General features: G+C 39.4%; 1 protein-coding gene across 2 annotated transcripts in view; it reads left to right on the plus strand.

The window, feature by feature from the left end:
- INSIG2 (insulin induced gene 2) overlaps positions 1–19,913 on the plus strand; it is a 72,058-nt gene extending 52,145 nt beyond the window's left edge. For both annotated transcript variants that reach the window (XM_080667260.1, XM_080667261.1), the window contains exons 6-7: positions 17,497–17,610; positions 19,810–19,913. In XM_080667260.1, coding sequence (XP_080523386.1) covers positions 17,497–17,589 — 93 coding nt within the window. In that variant the 3' untranslated portion in view covers positions 17,590–17,610; positions 19,810–19,913. The remainder of the gene's footprint in view (positions 1–17,496; positions 17,611–19,809) is intronic.
- Positions 19,914–22,125: the final 2,212 nt, after the last annotated feature.

Below are 22,125 nucleotides of genomic sequence, written 5' to 3' on the forward strand. Positions count from 1 at the left end.
ATAATAGCTGCTCAATAAACAAGAGAGGAGACTCATTTCATAATAGGGGTTGCTATTATTATTGGTGATGGTGATGGTGTGCTTATTGGCTCATTCATCAGCCTCAGCACATTACAAATACCAATCAACAGAGCCTCCTCCTTCATCCTATTATGTCTATGTGTGCAGGGAGCAGTGATGAGTAAACAAAGATATTGAGAAGTTAATTGAACATACTAAATGAGTGGGTAGTGAAATGGAAATCTTGGAAAATGAAGGCTGGAAAAAATAAGACCGAGTCACAAGGGACAGCACCGCCATTTAGATATCTAAGCTTGGGTTTAAGGACTTAGGACTCTGTTGGGAGGAAATTCTTGGTGTCTGACCTAAAACCTTAACCTTCAACTTGCTTTGGCTCCTTGGGCAGACACTCGCTGTTTTCCTCCTTTCTCTCTGCTCAACCTTTGTCAGTTGCCTCTGGGCTCTGCTTCCTATGCCCTTTCTTAAATGTTGGCACCTTCCAGGTCTTCCTCCTCAGGGTCTGCTGCATCCACTCTGACCCACCGCTATCCAGACCAGGACCCAGAAGTCACTCTTTTTTGTAAAATTTCTTTATTGATTAAGGTATTACATATGTGTCCTTATTCCCCCATTACCCCCCACCTCCCATTCATGCCCCCCCCCCCGTGTCTGTGTCCATTGATTGGGCTTATATGCATGCATATAACTCCTTTGGTTGATCTCTCTCCCTTACCCCCACCCTCCCCTACCTTCCCTGAGGTTTCACGTTCTGATTGATGTTTCTCTGTCTTTGGATCTATTTTTGTTCATCAGTTTATGTTGTTCATTATATTCCACAAATGAGTGAGATCATGTGATATTTATCTTTCTCTGCCTGGCTTATTTCACTTAGCATAATGCTCTCCATCTCCATCCACGTTGTTGCAAATGGTAAGAACTCCTTTTTTACCACAGTGTAGTATTCCATTGTGTAAATGTACCACAGTTTTTTAATCCACTCATCTGCTGATGGGCACTTAGGCTGTTTCCAAATCTTAGCTATGGTGAATTATGCTGCTATGAACATAGGGGTGCATATATCCTTTCTGATTCGTATTTCTAGTTTCTTGGGATATATTCCTAGAAGTGGGATCACTGGGTCAAATGGGAGTTCCATTTTTAGTTTTTTGAGGAAACTCCATACTGTTCTCCACAGTGGCTGCACCAGCAGTGCACGAGGGTTCCTTTTTCTCCGCATCCTCGCCAGCACTTGTCACTTGTTGATTTGTTGATAATAGCCATTCTGACAGGTGTGAGATGATACCGCATTGTTGTTTTGATTTGCATCTCTCTGATGACTAGTGACTTTGAGCAGGTTTTCATATGTCTCTTGGCCTTCCTTCTGTCTTCTTTCAAGAAGTGTCTATTTAGATCAGTTGCCCATTTTTTGATTGGGTTGTTTATCTTCTTTTTGTTAAGCTGCATGAGTTCCCTGTAAATGTTGGAGATTAAACCCTTATCCTTGATATCATTGGCAAATATATTCTCCCATGCAGTGGGCTTTCTTGTTCTTTTATTGATGGTCTCCTTTGCTAAGCAAAAGATTTTTATTTTGATGTAATCCCATTTGTTTATTTTCTCTTTAGTTTCCATTGCCCTAGGAGCAGTATCAGTGAAGAAATTGCTTCGGCATATGTCAGAGATTTTTCTGGCTGTGGATTCCTCTAGTATTTTTATGGTTTCTCATCATATGTTTAAGTCCTTGATCCATTTTGAGTTTATTTTTGTGTATGGTATAAGTTGGTGGTCTAGTTTCATTTTTTTGCATGTATCTGTCCAATTTTCCCAACACCATTTATTGAAGAGACTGTCTTGACTCCATTGTATGTTCATGCCTCCCTTGTCAAATATTAATTGAGCATTGTGATTTGGGTCGATTTCTGGATTCTCTATTCTATTCCATTGATCTGTATGTCTGTTCTTGTGCTAGTACCAGGCAGTTTTGAGAACAGTGGCTTTGTAATACAGCTTGAAATCTGGTATTGAGATCCCACCTACTTTGTTTTTCTTTCTCAGGATTGCTGTGGCTATTTGGGGTCTTTTTTTATTCCAGATGAATTTTTGGAGAGTTCTTTGTAGGTCTGTGAAATATGCCATTGGTATTTTAATGGGGATTTATTTGAATCTATAGATTGCTTTGGGTAGAATGGACATTTTGATGATGTTGATTCTACCAATCCATGAACACGGTATGTTCTTCCATCTGTTTATATCTTCCTCTATCTCTTTTTTCAGTGTCCTGTAGTTTTCCGTGTATAGGTCTTTTACCTCCTTAGTTAAGTTTATTCCTAAGTATCTTATTTTTTCTTATTTTTTTTGGTGCGATGGTAAATGGGATTGCTTTTTTAGTCTCTCTTTCTGTAAGTTCACTATTGGTGTATAGAAATGCCATAGATTTCTTGGCGTTAATTTTGTATCTTGCTACATTGCCGAATTCATTTATTATTAAGTCTATTAGTTTTTTGACGGAGTCTTTCAATTTTTTTATGTACAATATCATGTCATCTGCAAATAAGGACAGCTTTACTTCTTCTTTTCCAATTTGGATGCGTTTTATTTCTTCTTGTCTAATTGCAATGGCTAATACTTCCAGTACTATGTCGAACAGGAGTGGTGAGAGTGGGCATCCCTGTCTTTTTCCTGGTCTTAGGGGAAATGGTATTAGTTGTTGCCCATTGAGTATGATGTTAGCTGTGGGTTTATCATATATAGCTTTTATTATGTTGAGGTATGATCCTTCTATTCCCACCTTGCTGAGAGTTTTTATCAAGAAAGGGTGTTGGATTTTGTCAAATGCTTTTTCTGCATCAATTGATATGACTATGTGATTTTTATCTCTCCGTTTGTTTATGTGATGTATCACTTTTATCAATTTGCGGATATTGTACCATCCTTGCATTCCTGGGATAAATTGTACTTGGTCATGGTGTATGATCTTTCTGATGTAGTGCTGGATCCGATTTGCTAGAATTTTGTTGAGGATTTTGGCATCTATGTTCATGAGGGATATTGGCCTGTAATTCTCTTTCATTGTGTTGTCTTTATCTGGTTTTGGTATTAGGGCAGGGGTGGGCAAACTTTTTGACTCGAGGCCACAATGGGTTCTTAAACTGGACCAGAGGGCCGGAACAAAAGCATGGATGGAGTGTTTGTGTGAACTAATATAAATTCAAAGTTAAGGAGCGGAGGGGAGAGCAAGAGAACCCTCCGCTCTTTCAGCTCTGCGGGCCAGATAGAACAGCCGAACGGGCCAGATCCGGCCCATGGGCCGTAGTTTGCCCACGGCTGTATTAGGGTGATGCTGGCTTCATAGAATGAGCTTGGAAGTGTTCCTTCCTCTTGAATTTTTTGGAATAGTCTGAGTAGGATAGGTTTTAGTTCTTCCTTGACTGTTTGGGAAAACTCCCCTGTTAAGCCGTCTGGCCCCAGGCTTTTGTTTGCTGGAAGCTTTTTGATGACTGCTTCAATTTCTTCCATAGTTATTGGCCTATTAAGATGTTTAGATTCTTCTTGATTGAGTTTTGGAAGGTTATATTTTTCTAGGAATATGTCCATTTCCTCCAGGTTGTCCAGTTTGTTGGAATAGAGTTGTTCATGGTATTTTTTAACAATCCTTTGTATTTCGGCAGGATCTGTTGTTATTTCACCTCTTTGATTTTGTTTATTTGGGTCCTCTCTCTTTGCTTCTTGCTGAGCCTGGGTAGAGGTTCATCAATCTTGTTTATCCTTTCAAAGAACCAGCTCTTGGTTCTGTTGATCTTTTGTATTGTTTTTTTTTGGTCTCAATGTCATTTATCTCCACTCTGATCTTTATTATTTCCTTCCTTCTGCTTACACTGGGCTTTTCTTGTTGCTCTCTTTCTAACTCCTTGAGTTGTAGGATTAGGTAATTTATTACCATTGTTTCTTGTTTTTTGCAGTAGGCTTGTAGAGCTATGAACTTCCCTCTCAAGACTGCTTTCGCTGTGTCCCATAGATTTTGGATTGTTGTGTTTTTATTGTCATTTGTTGCCATGATGTTTTTTATTTCTTCTTTGATCTCTCTGGTAACCCAGTCATTATTTAATAGCATGCTGTTTAGTCTCCATGTGTTTGATTTTTTTGGATCGTTTTTATTGTAGTTGATTTCCCGTTTTATGCCACTGTGATCTGAGAAGATGCTTGATATGATTTCTATCTTCTTGAATTTGAAGACTTTGCCTATGACCCAACATCTTTGAAAATGACCCATGTGCACTTGAGAAGAATGTATATTCTGTGGCTTTGGGGTGAAATGTTCTGAAGATGTCAATTAATTCCATGTGGTCTAGTGAGTCATTTAGGATTGATGTTTCTTTGCTGATTTTTTGTTTAGAGGATTTGTCCAATGGTGATAGTGGGGTATTAAAGTCTCCTACTATGATTGTATTGCTGTCAATCTCTCCTTTGATATCCTCCAGGAATTTTTTTATGTATTTGGGTGCTCCTGTATTGGGTGCATATATGTTTACCAGAGTTATTTCTTCTTGTTGGATTGCTCCCTTCAGTATTATGAAGTGGCCTTCCTTATCTCTTGTTATGTCCTTCACTTTGAGATCTAATTTGCCAGATATAAGTATTGCTACCCCAGCTTTTTTTTTCATTTCCATTCGCCTGAAAAACCTTTTTCCATCCCTTCACCCTCAGTCTGTGTGCATCTTTTTTTCTGATGTGGGTTTCTTGTAGACAGCAGATATATGGGTCGTGTTTTCTTATCCAATCTGTTACCTTATGTCTTTTGATTGGGGCATTTAATCCATTTACATTTAAAGTTATTATTGATAGGTACTTATTTGTCCCCATTTTTATTCTTTACCCCTGTGTTCCTTCTTTGCTTCCTATTTCTTTTCTTTTTTTTTTTTTTTTTTTTTTTTTTACAGCAGACCCTTTAGCATTTCTTGCATTGCTGGTTTGGTGGTAATAAATTCCCTTAGTCTTTTTTTGTCTATGAAGCTCCTGATTTCACCTTCAATTTTGATTGATAGCCTTGCTGGGTACAGTATTCTTGGATTCAGACCCTTCCTTTGCATGACTTTGTATATTTCATTCCATTCCCTTCTGGCCTGATGAGTTTCTGTTGAGAAATCAGTTGCTAGTCTGATGGGGGTTCCTTTGTATGTAACTTTCTGTCTCTCTCTGGCCGCTTTTAAGATTCTTACTTGGTCGTTGGTGTTTGCCAGTTTAATTATAATGTGCCTTGGCATCGGTCTTTTGGGATTCATTTTGCTTGGGACTCTATGAGCTTCTTGAATTTGTGTGGGATTTTTCTTCCCTATATCAGGGAAGTTTTCTGACATTATTTCTTCAAACAGGTTTTCTATTCCTTGCTCAGTGTACTCTCCTTCTGGAACCCCTATTATACAGATGTTGTTTTGTTTCTTGTTGCCCCTAAGTTCCCTTAGGCTCTTTCCTGCTTTTTAATTTATTTTTCTAGAAGTTGCTCTACTTGGGTATTTTTTCCTACCTTGTCTTCTAGCTCACTGATGCAGTCTTCTGCTTCTTCTAGTCAACTCTTGATGCTTTCTAATTGAGTTCTTACAGCAGCAATGTCATTTTTCATTTCTTCTTGGTTTTTCTTCATTTCCTTTTGGTTCTTACTCATATTGTCAAATTTGTCTTCCATTCTTTTCATCCACCTTATGACCATTTCTCTGAATTCTTTCTCTGACAGGTTTCTTGCTTCCATTTTGTTTACTTCCTTTTCTGGTGATGCCTGCTTTTCTTTCATATGTGGGCTGTTTCTTTGTCCCCCCCTGGTCTCTCTTCTCCGGGTGTCTCGTTATGTAGTTTTCTCTCTCCTGCATTGACTTAAAGGCACAAAATACAACACAACCAGGTGCATCACACAAGGAACTGAATAGAAATGTATTCACGATATTAATAACTCCAAATAAAGGTGAGCACCAGAGAAAGGCAAATTAGGGGATAGGAGAGAAAGCAGAAGAGAGAGACAAAAAAAAAAAAAAAGAAAAGAGTGCCAAAATGAAATTGGGAAAAGGAAAAAAAAAGAGAGAAAAGAAAGAGAATAAGAAAGAAAAGGGGAACAAACTATATATATGGGGAGAAAACTCCAATAGAACAACCACTAATCCCAGCAAATGCCAGCAACAAGTACCTGGAGATGAATACAAACTACAAACAACCACTAATATCAAGCGAGGCGAGGAAAAACAGAAGCAAAAATCAAACAAAAACAAAGCAAACAAACAAACAAAAAACAAAAAAAAGAATAAGCAAAACAATCACACAAACAAGCATAAAAAATCGATATAATCAACATTCAAGCAAACAACAACAAAAGGACAGAGAGAAAAATAATTTTTATGGATAGTGAAGACAGAGAAGAGAGAGGTGTGTATGAACTCAGAGTAGGGGATTGGAAATTAGATATATAAGTAGGGTGAAATTTTGACGGGGGGTAAAAAGAAAGAATAGGGAAAATCTAAAGCAGGAGAAGGGTAAGAGAAACAGGACAACAAAAAGGGAAAAGTTAGGAAGAGAGTGGTGGCATAAAGGTAGAGTTGAGATAGAGTAGAATGATGCTAAAGGAAAGATGAAAATAGAATGTAGAACACTAATCTCAAAGTCAAATAAAGAGAAAATAAAATGACACTTTTTTTAAAAAAAAAGGTAAAATAGTAGTAGTAATAATACTGATTGAAAGTAAAAATGTAATAATTAAAAAGGTAAAATCAAGTGAGGAAAAAAGAAGAAAAATTAGTTTCTTAAGTAAAATATGAAAAAAATAAAAAAATAAAAATAAATAAAAAATAAAAAATAAAATAAAAATAAAATGTGCAGTAGTGAAGGTCATTCACTTCCTTTATTCTGTTTGGCACGCCTGTTTCCCAGTCAGGACAGTATTTCAGTTCCCTGCATTCCACTGCTCCTCAGTGTTGTAAGCCAGTCCTGATTTTTAAGCAGGCAATGTGTCTTACTTTCTTGTATTCCTTTATTTGTGATTAAACAAGAGTCAATTTGTGATTCAACCCCTGGGTGGCAGTATTTCTGGATTGACCTCTGGGTCTATAGGTCCTCTCTAGCCTGTGCTTAGATCCTGCTATCCCTGTGGCACTAAATACCAGTTTGTGGGAGTGGGCTGCCCCAGAGCTGGTTCTCCGACGGTCACTCCCCGCTCTGATCCCCAGGTTCCAGAAAAACAACTTTCCCCTGCAGTCTTCTAGGGTGTCCCCAACTGGGTGATCCCATGCACTGGGCTTAGCAATCAAAAGCAAGGTTTAAAGAGGAGAAAGCGCAAGTGTGCGAACTCTGGGGCTGCATGCAAGTCTGCACAGTCCTTCCTCTCCCACCCCTTCTGCCCCCCCCACCCCCAAGCAACCAGCACACTTTTAAAATTTTTAGGCTGTCCTTCTGCATCATATCAAAATGGGTTGCTTTTTAGAGATCCCCTCTGTTAGCAGCTCTGAGGACCCCCTTCCACATTCACGGATCACGCCAGCCCCAACAGCCACGGATTCTTCTAGGTGCAGACTTCTCTCAGTTTCTCCAGTTCCCGCAGTGAGCCCGTTTCTCTGTCCTGCCAGGACCAGAGACCTCACCTTATCCCAGGCGAAATCTGATCTTTCTGTGGTGGAGTATAGAGCTCCTCTGAATCCGCGTGTTTGCGCCAATTGGGGACCGGTGCTCTGGGGTTCTCAGCTGTTCGGTGGGTGCTGCAGTTGTAGATTTTTAGGCTTCCGATAACATCCACTTTCCCCTTTCTCCACATCCGAGCCGGTGGCTCCGGGAGGGAACCCAGCAGCAGTGGGGGCTGCCCGGTCAGGGGAGCCCCGTCCAGCAGTCCCCCACCTTCTCCTGGAGTATAGCTGTCCCTCAACTCACCAACAGAGACTCCCCGTGCGACCCTCAGCTGTTCTTTCTATCTGCTCAGGGACAAGGCTCGGGACACGTCTGTCTATTCTGCCGCCATTTTTTTTCTCCAGAAGTCACTCTTGATTCCTCTTCTTTCTCTTTCATTCCTCTGAATCTTAATAGTTCTCAGACTTTCCATCCCCACTGGCTCAGTCTACTTTCAGACACTAGTAATTGCAGCCAGACTTCCTTGGTGGCCCCAAACTGTCTCTCTGCTCTTAGCTACCACCCATCCCCTCTCCCAATATGCCCTTCACCCTGCAGTCAGCGTGACCCTTTTGACACAGTCTCTGCTGTCCTCAGATGACAGTCAGGGTCCCTAGGCATGGTGCCCAAGGCCCTTCAGGACCTGGGTCCTATTCATTCCTCTAACCACATCCTGCTCCCTCCCATTTTTCTCTCCCTGTCCCTCCCATACTACAGGACAGAAACTCTGCTCTCACCCCTCAGCATCTTTTCTCACATGCTCCTCTTGCGGGGCATACCTTCCCCTACCTCCTCACCAGAACTCAGCTCAGGGACCATCTCTAAGAAACCTTTGCTGAGAACACCTCACCCCTCACTCAACTTACTCGCCTTTATTGTCCCCAGACATCAAATACACTAACTGTATCATAGCACTTATGACATTGGGTTATGGTTACCTACCTGTCCAGCTCCCTGTATGAGGTAGTGCTGAAAAGTGGGGGCTCCAAAGCCACCTCACGTCTCACATGTTGATGCTACCACCCATCAGCTGTGGGGCCTGGCACAAGTTTCTTAATCCCTCTGTGCCTCATTTTCCCCACCTGCAAAATGAGAGCATAATCATGGTGCCTGCTTCTCAAGTTGTGGTGCGGATGAAATGAGTCAATATATGGAGAGGTCTGGGGACAGAGTGTGGTGCAAAATAATAACACCATTATTATTTGACTGTGATTGCTTGAGGGCAAGGCTCTGCTTTAATCATCTCTGAATCCTCCATCTCCATACGAGGCCCTGGTGCTGAACTGATGACCAATTTGTTGGAGGAGTAAACAATAGAGATAAATTCAAACCAATTATTCTGACTTTAAGACTCATGCTTTTGGAATTTGGGTGTTTCAATAGCTGAGATTTGGTCAGCATCTTCTCTTAGTCTAGAAGTTCCTTTTCCAGATGTTGGTTGGCAAACTCATGCTTGTACTTCAATTTTCAGCTTCAAAGTCACTGCTCCTGGGGAGCCTCCCTGACCCTTGCTTGCTGCCCCAACTGTGTGATCTGTGCCACCCATGGCATTTCTCTCTTTTTCTAGTGTATTCAGTACTCTGTGAGCTCTTTAAAGGCAGGACCATTTATGATTTATCTCAGTATCTCCCATGCCTAGTATGGCACTGGCCTGTGAAGGTAATGGGACTAAAATTACCTGAAACTTGTTTTCTTCAGCATGTGGTGTGCTAACAGGGTGGCATATGATGTGGATCATAGGTATAGATGTACTGTGGATGTGGCGGGGGGGGGGGGGGGAAGGGAGGGGCTGGCCAGGACTCCTCCCTCGTATCTGATCCCACCATTGAAGTTCCTGGGCCTTGTTCCTCAACTCTTCCCATAGTTTCTCAACCTTCCCCAGGGAGACCACGATGGCACCTCTGGGAAGAGCAAGACACACCCCCATTTCCCACCTTCTAGCACCATCCTGGCCTCCACCTCCACAGGAAGATCTGTAGGTTTGAGGTAGTTTTGCTGTAGGTAGCCATGAGCAGCTGTCAGTGCAACTCCTTCACCCCCATCTTTCTAAAAGAAAAAAGAAAAGAAAAATGTGCTTTGTCCTTTCAAAAGGCTGGCAACCCCTTTTGAGCCTTCATGCTAAATGTATGTCCTCAAACTCTATGATATGATCTATCTTTAGGAAACAAAGAAAATGCTTTGTATTCATAATATTTTCTTCTCCTCAAAGTCTGGCTCTCCATAGACTACAAGTCTCAGTGACCTCAACCAGGAACGTCTCACTCAGTATAATCATGAGGGTAATGTGTAGCCAGGCTGTGGATCACAAATGAGGCACTGGTGCTTTCCTGTCATGGTTACAGCATGTTAGCAATTGACACTGGTGTTAAGAGTTCAGTTTCCCAGGGCTATCCGATGAGAACGGACAGATCATTTTAAGCAGTTTTGGAAATTATCAACTAATCTTTTTGAGCCTTGATATCCTTATCTATAAAATGAAGACCCTATTAATGTTTTGCAGAGTAATTGTAAAGACAAAATGATGAAAATGGATATGGTTATTGCCCTCAAGAAACCTCTTTTCAGCCAAACTGAGAGCCAAATCTTTGGCAGATCAGTGTGATTGGGGCCTGTGGTGGACTGCATTAATGGTTCCCATCTTCCCACTGTATATATACCCATTGCCACGCATCTCTGTAATGCTTTTCTACTCTGACTCTGAGCTCAATTTTGTGACTTATTTTGGCCAAAGCATAGTGTGCTAGTTCTGAGACTGGAGCTCAAGACCCTTTGCATATTTCACTTTTCCTCTGGTACTGCTTCCATCATTCTGAGGGCATGCCTGAGCCAGCCCCACTGATTCCAGAGGAGGATGAGCAACACATGAAGCAGAGCTGAGTCACTCAAAGGCAGCCTTGATCCACCAAACCCTAACCAAGCTGAGATTCCAACTGAGAGCATCAAAACTGTCCTGTCAAGCCCAGTTTGGATCATTGCTGGGCCCTTGTGAGAAATCTATTGCTGGATCATGGTGAGAAATCAATGTTTGTTGTTTTAGCTTCTGAGGTTTTGTGTTCTTTTGTTGTTGTTGTTACACAACAATAGTTACATGATACCTGATACCATGTGTCATATCACTTGGAATAGTAATGGGATTGAGAACCCACAGGCAGGTTGGGGCATGAGTAGTCCTTATGAATAGTTCACCATAAGTGTGTTTATAGGTTTGGTCCTTTTGGTATGAGATCTTGCTTGTACAAGGTCAGATTTTCAAATAAGCTTTGTGATTATAGAAGTGTTCCCAGGTGATAAATAGCAGTAGAAAGAAAGTACATGTAAAAGAGTTCCTCTTTTAGATCAACAAATTACCCCGGTCTGTACAACTAATCAGGATTTTTCTTGTCTGTCCTCTCCTCTCCTATCCCTCACTTGCTATTTGTATTTGAAGGACTATCATATAATTAGTGTTAAAGATCAATGTTAACTAAAACAAGGCATCAAATACTTTTCTTATCCAACATGTACATATCATGTATCTCACTATTCATTTGGGAAAAGTTATTATAAATTCTTTGTCTATTAGTCTCCAGCAAACAAATGTCAGATTTAATTAGTTACTGTCTCTCTTTGAAGTTTTGTAGAAATATTGTTATTAGTGAAATTGTGCCATGTACCAACTTTGTTTACATAATTCTCCCTTTGTTCATAAATTCCTCTTGAATGCCCTTCATAGGACCTAAAATGTTATAAACCATATTCACATTGATGTTCTCATCCTATTTTACCACTGGTCTCAATCCTAGCTGCCTAATAGCATGAGTTTGGCCATTAATCAATCTGGATATTAGCCTAGCTTGGCTAGTTGCTGAGTGGCCTTAATAAAATTAAACTCTCTGAACCTCTGTTGCTTAATTTCTAATTGGAGTAAAAAGTATTTAACCCATAAGATTGTTGTGAGTATCAACTATGATGACAGATTAAAGCACCCAACACAATGACTAGCACATAATCACACTAAAGAAATATTAGTTTTCTAATGGACATTTTTGAGTCTGAGGAACAGAAATAAAAAATACCAAAGAAGAGTGAACACAGCTGAAGGGATGTGCAGGACAACATAAAGCAGACCAACATGTATACTGTGAGAGAGAAAGAAAGGAGAGAGAGCAGATAAAAAGGCAAAGAATATTTGAAAAAATAATGGTTGAAAATTTCCCCAAATTTGATGTCAGAAATTAATATAAATATCCAAAAAGCCCCATTAAGTCTAAGATGAACACAAAGAGATCCACACTGAGACACATTATAATCAAACTTTCTAAATACAAAGAGAAAATCTTGAAAGCAGCAGGAGAGAGTGACTTATCACATACAAGAAATTCTTCTAAGATTATCAGCAGATTTCTCATTAGAAACCTTGTAGGCCTGACAGTAGTGAGCCAATACGGTGGGTTCCTCCAAAATGTATATGCACTTTGAATGATTATAAAGTCAGTGTTTATTAACATACAGTTCATTTTCAAAATTTAAAATAATGAATTATTTTTTTTTTTGTCAATGCCTATTTTCAAACTGATGACCATTCTGGTCCAGGCACTGTTAATAACATGAAGCAATGAATCACAATATCAAGAGTCATTTCATTTGATATTTGTATGCCTTCAATTCATCAACTGTTGATGGTTTTGTATCATAAACTTTATCTTTTATGTATCCCCATTTAAAAAAGTCTAGTGGCACTTTAGGATAAATTTTCTTTGTTCAAAGCTTAGTCTGGCTCCACCTATTATTTCAAATCAGTTAAACCTGAAAAGGAGTGAAAATTAAGTGAGTTATCAGCTGTTAAAGTGTGTATACATTTTTTTTTGAAGACCTTAGGCCTATATTTTCAAAGAGCTAAAAGGAAAAACCAGCAACCAAGAATCCTAAATATGGCAAAACTGTTCTTTAAAAGTGAGAAACTAAGACATTCCCAGGTAAAAAAAAAAAAAAAAAAAAAAAAAAAAAAAAAAAAGCTGAGAGAGTTCACTATCACTAGATCTGCTCTGCAAGAAATGCTCAAGGCAGTATTGCAGGGTGAAATGAAAAACATTAGACAGTAACTTGAAGTCATTTGTATAAATAAAGATCCCAATAAGGGAAAATACATAGGCAATTGTAAAAGCTTGTATTATTATAATTGATTTGTAACTCCACATTTTGTTTTCTATGTGGTTTAAGAGACTACACATTTATAAAAAGTATTAGTTTATGTTTTGGGGTACACAATATATAAATATGCAATTTTGTGACATTAACAACTGAAAGGATTGGGAAGAGAGCTATAAAGGAGCAGAATTCTTGTATGTTATTGAAGTTAAACTGATAAAATTAAATTTAAAGTGTTATAACTTTAGGATGTTAAGTGAAATTCCCATGGTAAGAGAAAAAAAAATCTGTAGAATATACACATAAGGAAATGTGTAAGGTATTTAAACATTTCACTAAAAAAATCAACCAAATACAAAAGAAGACAGTAGTATAGGAAATGAGGGACAAAAGGCTATGAGGCATATAGAAAAAACATAGCAAATACATGAAGTAAGTTCTTCTTTATCAGTAATTACTTTAAATGTATATGGATTAAACTTTCCAGTCAATTTAGTAGAATGAATAAAAACACATGATCCCAACTATGCTGTTTACAAGAAACTCTTTTTAGATAAAGACACAAATAGGTCAAAAGTGAAAGAATGGAAAATTATATTTTATTAGAATAGTAACCCAAAGATAAAGGGGTGGCTATACTAATATTAGACAAAAAAAACTTTAAATAAAAAAGTTTATTAGACAAAGAAGGACCTTATATATTAACTAGAGGCCTGGTGCACAAAATTCATACACTTGGGGAGTTGGGGAGTCCCTCAGCCTGGCCTGCACCGTCTCGTAGTCCGGGAGCCCTCAGGGGATGTCCAACTGATGGCTTCAGCCCGCTCCCCACAATCGGACATCCTTAGCACTGCCAAGGAGGCGGGAGAGGCTCCTGCCACCACCGTTGTTCTCGCCAGCCATGAGCCTGGCTTCTGGCTAAGTGGTGTCCTCCCCCGCCTCATGGGAGTGCACTGAGCTCCAGGGCGCAGCTCCTGTGTTGAGCGTCTGCCCTTTGGTGGTCAGTGTGTGTGATAGCGACCAGTTGTTCTGCTGTTTGGTTGATTTGCATATTAGCCTTTTATTATATGGGATAAAATTTTAATACAGCAAGAAGAAACATTTATGAACTCAATAACAGACCATCAAAAATATGAAACAAAAACTGACAGAGTTGAAGGGAGAAATAGGCAGTTTCATACTAATAATTGGAGACTTCAAAATCTTATTCTCAAAATGAATAGAACAACTAAATAGAAGATAAATTTAAAAATGGAAGACTTAAACAACACAACACATCAACTAGTTCTGACAGATATATACAGAACATTCTACCCAACAACAACAGCATACACACTCTTAAGAGTACCTGGGACACTTTCCAAGACAGACCATATGTTGGGCCACAAATTAAGTCCCAATAGAGTTTAAAAGATAGATAGTGTACAAAGTATCTTCTCTGACTACAATGAGATTAATTTAGAATTCAATAACAAAGGAACAGGAATTTTATAAAATTGTGGAAATCAAATAACATACTCTTAAAGAACCAACAGATTGAAGAAGAAACCACCAAGAAAATAGAAAAATACTTAGAGATGAATGAAAATGAAAATATAACATACCAAAGCTTATGGAACACAGCAAAAGTGGTACTAAGGAAGAAATTTATAGCTATTTAAAAGCAAGAAATATCTTGAATAAATGACCTAACTTTATAACTTAAAGAATTAGAAAAAAAACAAAACTGAACTCAAAGCCAGCATAAAGAAGGGTTGAATCACGATCAATAAAATAGAAAATCAAAATAGAATAGAGAAAATCTACAAAACCAAGAAATTGGTTCTTGAAAAACATTAACAAAAAACCTTTAACTAGATGTGTCTAAGAAAAAAAGAGAAGATCAAATGACTAAAATCAAATTAATAATAGAGTGGTCTGAACAATTATGCTCCAATAAACTAAACAACTTAGATGAAATGTACACATTACTAGAAACACAAAACCTATCAAGATTAAATTATGAAGAATTAGAAGATCTGCACAGACCTGTAATCAGTAAAGTTATTGAATTTGTCATCAAAATCTTTCAACAAAAAGTCTTGGACCTGCTGGTTTTACTGGAATTTCTAGCAAACATTTTACAAAAGCTTATACCAATCCATCTCAAACATTCTCAGAAATTGAAGAGGAGGAAACACTCCCTAACTCAGTCTATGAGGCCAGCATTACCCTGATATCAGAGCCAGACAAAAACATTACCGCCCCCCCCCCAAAAAAAAAACACCCCAAAACTGCAGGCCAATATTCCTTATAAACATTGATACAAAAATCCTCAACAAGATATTTATAAATCAAATTCAGCAACATATTAAAAAGATTAGACACCATGATTAAGTGCAATTTATTCTTAGAATGCAAAGATAACTCAATATATGAAAATCACTTAATGTAATATGCCACATCAATAAAATGGGAGAAAACATGATTCATTTAATGCAGAAAAACATTTGAAAAAATTCAACACTCATGATAAAAACACACAATAAAATAGATATAAAAATAAACTACCTCTGCATAATAAAAGCCATATCTAAAAAATCCACAGCAAGTATAACACTCAATGACAAAAGACAAAGAATAAAGTTAAGGATGCCTGCTTTTGCCATTTCTTTAAACACAGTACTGGAAGTTCTAGTCAGACAATTAGGCAAGAAAAAGAAATAAAATACACGCAGATTGGAATAAAAATGTAACATTATCAGCCTGTTCACAGATGATATAATCTTACATGTAAAAGCCTGAAAGATTCTACCAAATATCTGTCAGATGTGAGGCAGTATCTCAGCATGGTTTTGATGTGCATTTTCCTTATAACTAGTGATGTTGAGCATCTTTTAATATATCTGTTGGTCATTTTTAGAAAAGTATCTTTTGAGGTTATCTCCCCTTTTAAAAAAATCAGATTTTTAATGTTGTTGAGTTGTATGAGTTTTAAAAATATATTTTGAATATTAGCTCTTTATCAGAGGTATCCTTTACAAATACCTTCTATTCGGTCGGTTGCTTTTTTTGTTTTGTAGTGTTGTTTTTTCCTGTGCAGAAGGTTTTTAGTTTGATTAGTTCCATGCATTTATTTTTGCCTTTACTTCCCTTGCATTTGGGGTCAAGTTCACAAAATTCCCTCTGAGATCGAGGTCCATTAGTTTAGTGCCTACATTTTCTTCTATGTATTTTATTATTCCAGATCTTATATTCAAGTTTTAATCCATTTTGAGTTAACTGTTCATGTATGGTGTCAGATAACAGTCTAGTTTCATTCTTTTGCACAACCTCACACGTGTTAGAATGGCTATCCTATCTAATAAAGAGGGAATATGCTAATTGACCATCACTCCATCACAAAGATAGCTGCACCCACAGCTGAAGCCAAGTTCCCATAAGGAGCCTTAATGAGCAATCAGCTGGCACCTGAGGCTACGCCCTCCCCTGCCATCGTAGGGCTTGACAGGGGACCTCAGGCTGCCCTGCCTGCCCTAGTGTCAGGCTGGGGGACCTCAGGCCATGCCCCCTGCCCCAGCGCAGGCCAGGGGACCTGAGGCCATGCCCCTCGCCTGGCGGGGCTTGATGGGGGACCTCAAGGTGCGCTTCCTGTCCTGGTGCTGGGCTAGGGGATCTCAGGCTGCTCCCCCTGCCCCAGCGCCAGGCTGGGGGACCTCAGGCCGCACCCCTTACCCTGGCACCAGGCCGAGGGACCTCAGACCGCACCCCCTGCCCAGCGGGGCTTGACGGGGGACCTCAGGCTGTGCCCCCCTGCCCCAGTACCGGGCCAGGGGACCTGAGGCTGCACCCCTCTGCCTGGCTGGGCTTGACAGGGGACCTCAAGGTGAACCCCCAGTGCTGGATCAGGGGAACTCAGGCCGCACCCCCTGCCCAGTGGGGCTTGATGGGGGACCTGAGGCTGTGCTCCCCTGTGGCATGGCGAGGCTTGATGGGGGACCTCAGACCATGCACCTCACCCAGCGGGGCTTGACAGGGGATCTCAGGCCATGTCCCCCACCTGGTGAGGCTTGACGGGGGACCCCAAGGCATGCCCCCCGCCCCAGTCTGGGCTGGGGAACCTCAGGCCATGCCCCCCGTCCTGGCGCCGTGCCAGGGGACCTGAGGCTATGTCCCCTGCCCGGCGGGGCTTGACAAGGGTGGGACTGGCCAGGTCTGGATCTAGCCCAATGGGGCAGGGGCTGGCCGGGTCTGGGTCTCACGCGATTTTGAGGTGCATGTGGGTGGGCAGGGACTTGACTCTGGGTCCCATGGTGCACCCCAGACTCTGACAGGAGGAAGGTTTTCATATACATTTTACTAATTTTCTTTCATCTCTGACACTTCTATTATAGAGAAAGGGCAAATAGCAATATTAAATTATTTCCTCGAATTAATCCCCTTTTAATGTGCATGAATTTTGTGCACCGGGCCACTAGTTATCAATAAGAGGAGAAATATCAAGTGTTGGAGAAACCGTAGAGAAAAGTGAACCCTTGTACATTGTTGGTAGGAATATAAATTGGTGCAGTCACTATGAAAACAGTATGTAGATTCCTCAAGCTGTTAAGAATGGAGCTTCCATATGACCTAGCAATCCCTCTACCGGGTATCACCCTGAAAATTTTAAAAACACTTATTTGTAAATATGTATGTTCACTGCAGCATTATTTACAATAGCCAAGATATGGAAATAATCTAAGTGTCCTTCGGCAGATGATTAGAGATAAAGAAGATGTGGTACATATATACAATGGAATACTGCTCTGCCATAAAAAAGATAAAATATTACCATTTGCAACAACGTAAATGGATCTTGAGAGTATTATGGTAAGTGAAATATGTTATATGGAAAAGGACAAGAATCATATGATTTTACTCATATGTGGGATATAAATAAAAAAGCAACAAAGAAACAAGCAAAACAAAAACCAAGGTCATAGATAAAGAGAACAGAATGGTGATTCCCAGAGGGACTGGAAGTACAGGGAAAACAAAGAGTGTAAAGGGGGTCAAATATATGGTGACAGAAGGAGACTAAACTTTGGGTGGTGAGCACACAACAGAGTTACAGATGTTGTATTATAAAGTTGTACACACAACAGAGTTACAGATGTTGTATTATAAAGTTGTACAGCTGAAATTTATGTAATGTTATTAACCAATGTTACTTCAATAAACTTAATTAAAAAACTGTTAGAACTAATAAATGTAACCAGCAAAGTATCAGGATAAAAAAAAAGGAAATTTTAATGAAAGGAAAATCATGTCTCTTGCCATAAGGAGGTAATGCTGAAAATAAGTACAATAAAAATGATTAAATTCTGGCCAATGTTGTTGACCCAAACCTCTGAATCTGAAGTCAACTTGCTCTGTATTGAAAATGGAAATTAGAGATAAATTGGTATTCTAGCCACCAAACTAACACCAAACTAAGACTTTATCTTTAGTATAATCAGAATTGAAAAAGAAATTGTTTTCTCACATGATTCAATGTTGCTTAATATGATATCCAAGCTCCAGCACATGTGATCATATCCAACCCTGCAAAGAGCCTTAAAGATTACTGATATAAGAATGCAGGCAGGTTGTTAGGGTTCACACTAAGGGCTGAAGAGATACAAGATGGCCATGGTGTGGTAAAGGTAATTGGCAAGTGCTCCTTGAAGGGGCGGATCAATAAGGCAACTTAAGCTAGGCAGCATGGATGGGATGTGGTGAGAAGAAGAGAGGGAAGATACTTAGGAATGATGTATTTAGAGCTTGGACACTGAAAAGATGTGCGCTTGGGGCTTAGGTTCTGAGGGCATAATTTCATAAGGGTAAGGGGCATTTAGAGGCCTCTCAAAAGAGAATCTCTAATATGACAAAAGAGCTGACAGGATAGGCCCAATGAAGAGAGCAAAAGGAAACTGGAGCTAATAAGTTGCTTAGGAAATAATGGTCTCTAAATCTGGGTAGATTAGTGGGGTAAAGAGTAGGAGTCAGTGGGTCCCTGGACTAGGATTCAGAAAAGCTGTGAGTGATCTGGCATGATTTCTTACTGCCTCGGCAAATAAAGTTAGAGATTCCAAGTTCAAATGTCTGCATGTGCCAGGCAGGTCATATGACAACTTATTTGGTATGAATGTACACTCATAGCAAATGGTGGGTTTGGGTAGAGCACATAAAGGCACTTTGACTCACTTAAAACAGAACACTGGGCCTGTCATATAAAATGTGTCCAAGAGTTTTCCATGTTCGGACTACGTGTTCCCATATCTTTGAGACACTACTTAAGATTCTAATCTTGAGTTGTGTTGGTTCAGGTCCTCCAAGAAGCAGCCTCTAAGTATTAGGCACATAACAGAGAGATTTATTGGGATATGCCTGTGAAAAAAAAAAAAGAGACAAAAAGCCAGAATAAATGGGCAGAGTCTTAAGACTGAGATACAGGTATGACACCTTGGAAATGAGTTGGGGGCAGGAGAGGAAGAGGGAGTGCATAGAAGGAGTGTCAGGATGTAAGGAAGTCCCAAGAAAGTCTCAGCCAGGCCAATGAGGAGTTCTCAAGCCAAATATGTTTTTAAAGGAGTCCCTTGTCAGCAGGAATGGACCTGCACTAATATGGGTCAGTCCATGGTGAGGTGTGGCCCAGGGGAAGTGTGGCATGGACACAAGGCTGGATCAGACAGGCCACAGCTGGAGCTGGCAGTCAATTAGTCTCCCTAGAGCACGGGTGGGCAAACTTTTTGACTCGAGGGCCACAATGGGTTCTTAAACTGGACGGGAGGGCTGGAACAAAAGCATGGATGGAGTGTTTGTGTGAACTAATATAAATTCAAAGTGAAGGAGTGGAGGGGAGAGCAAGAGAACCGGATAGAACAGCCGGATCCGGCCTGCGGGCTGTAGTTTGCCCAAGGCTGCCCTAGAGCAACAGGTCTGAGTGAGGCCTTTTCACAGCTGCCACATGGGTGGGGGCATCTGATTGTTCTCCTGAGTCACAGCGTCTGAATCAGGCCAATTATCTAAACTTCTTATTTCTTTCAGGATGCCCCACCCCAAATAAAAAGACTAATTGGATCTTGGAAGTCCAAATTATAAATGTCCACCATAAAAAGAACTCTGTGAAAGATGTTCTAACTCTTCCCATTAAAAAAAAAAAAAGAAGAAGAAAAGAAAAGAAAAGAGGTCTTCTTAGCCAAAAGAGTTTGAAGAACACATGTTTTTAAACAAAGGTAAGCAGATGTGCAGGTTTTCTCAGAGCTGTGACTAGGCCGATGTAATCTTGAGTTTCCACGTGAACAAAATAGTATGTAGAGCTTATCAAATTTATTTGACCATTGACTGACCCTCCGCCCTTAAACTTTTATTATATTTTTATACAGAGTATCTTGCAAAACAGGTTTTTGGAAATGTTGAAAATGTTTTATATCTCCTATTTCTCTTCCAGATCCACTTCCCATCCTTCTCCACCTCACTGTGTTCCCAAGAGGCTGACTTTCATGGACAGTGGCCCTCTCTTGCCTTTTATCAGCCTTGTCCAATTAGAACCTAGGAAGGATGCAAATGTTTTATATCTGTTCTGTCCAATATGAGAACCACTAGCCATGTGTGGCTATTGAGTGCTTGAAGTATGGCTAATATGACTAAGGAGCTGAATTTTTAATTTTAATTAATTTAATTTCATAGCTACATAAGCCCAGTGGCTCCTGTACTGGATAGCACTGTTCTAGGTTTGGCCAGTAAGAGGTATCAGCAGGAGATGAGGGGTCAGAAGGAGAGTAAAAAGTGTTTTTGATTTTCCTCCACTCCAAGTTGCTTAAAATTGTGCCATATTTTGGGTTGTTTTCTATTTAGGATGTGATTATTTTGTACAAATTTTATTTTCTTAACTTCTGACTTTTATTTTTTTTTTTGTAGGAAGAAAAACCACATACATTCTTACTATATTCCACATATATAGTTCTGTAGTCATCTTATTAATTTCCTGGAATCCTTTTTATTTTTCTTCTTTAAGACAATCTTCTTGAAACTCAATGACTTTTGATAATTGCTTTCAAGACTTGTGGCCAAATTACTCCCCAGAGGCTTCTTATCATAGGAATCCTTGTTAGCTCTAAATTTTTTTATATTTCACAGTTCCCTTTCTTGGTTTTTCCCACTTTACCATTATCTACTCTCTTTTTGGGGAGTACATCCTCAGATAAACTCTTTAGAAAGTGTATGGGTGAGGCAAAATATTCTGAACATCTGAATGTCTAAAAATGATGTCTCTTCCTCATTCTTTACTTTAGAACTCCATGTATATATTTCTAGGTCCAAAATAATTTTACCTTCATATTTTTAAAACTTTATGCTTATGTCTTCTAACATCCTTCATTGCTGGTGAGAAGTCTCATTCATTTTGATTCAAATTCCCTTTTAGTTACTTTTTTATATTCCCCTCTCCCCATGCAATTTCAACAATGCTCTCCTGGGTGATTTTATATGTGTACCATGGTATGTCAAGGTCATGCTCTTCCTTTAACTGATTCTGATCAATATTTGTGTTTCTATTCAGCTCTTGGAATTATTTGTATTGTTTCTTGGTACCTTCCTTCTCTGATTTCTCTCTTACTTTCTGAACTTCCCTTAATTGGCTAAAACCTCCTGGATTTATCCCCCATGCCTCTTGTTTTTCTATTGTTTTTTTTTTTTTTTTTCTTTTTGCTTAATGTTATCAGAAATTTTCTCAATTATATTTTCTGATCTTCCTATTATTTTTAGTTATTTTTTTATTTTGGCTATTTAATTTCTCAGAAGTATTTACTGTACACATTGTTGTAAAAACAAAAAAACCCTGGTTTCACCTTATGGATATAATGTCTCTTCAAGTCTTTGTTTTCTTGAATTCTTTCTACCTCTTATGGTGTATTTTTCTATTTTTCTCAAATATCTGTTCATTTTTAATTGTCCATTAATTTTTAAGAATGAATACATCAAAACGCTGTTTTATAATTTGTCAATCTTTTCCCCTCAAACATTTGTTCACATTCAGCTGTCAACTCATTGTTAAGAAGGAGGAACAGAATCACTCTCAGTTTCAGTGTATGGGAGCAGGTCAGATCAATAGGCAAGCTGCTCTCAGGTTACCCCTCCTAAACAAGAAGGCCCTGCTTTGGGATCTTTAGATGAAAAACTTTTTTGGGAGCTGGGTTTAAGCCTGAAGTCCTGCCTGGAGATGCACTTCTTTCTCCACTGTCCTCCATTGTCACCCACTTCATGAGCTTTAAGACTATGGACAACTGCATTCACATTCTACCATGACAATTTGTCTTCATGAAATCTGTCAAAATTTCTCCCTCAAAGACAGCACCCCTCCTA

Source organism: Plecotus auritus, assembly GCF_963455305.1.
Source record: "Plecotus auritus genome assembly, chromosome: 5".
Lineage (NCBI taxonomy): Eukaryota > Metazoa > Chordata > Mammalia > Chiroptera > Vespertilionidae > Plecotus > Plecotus auritus.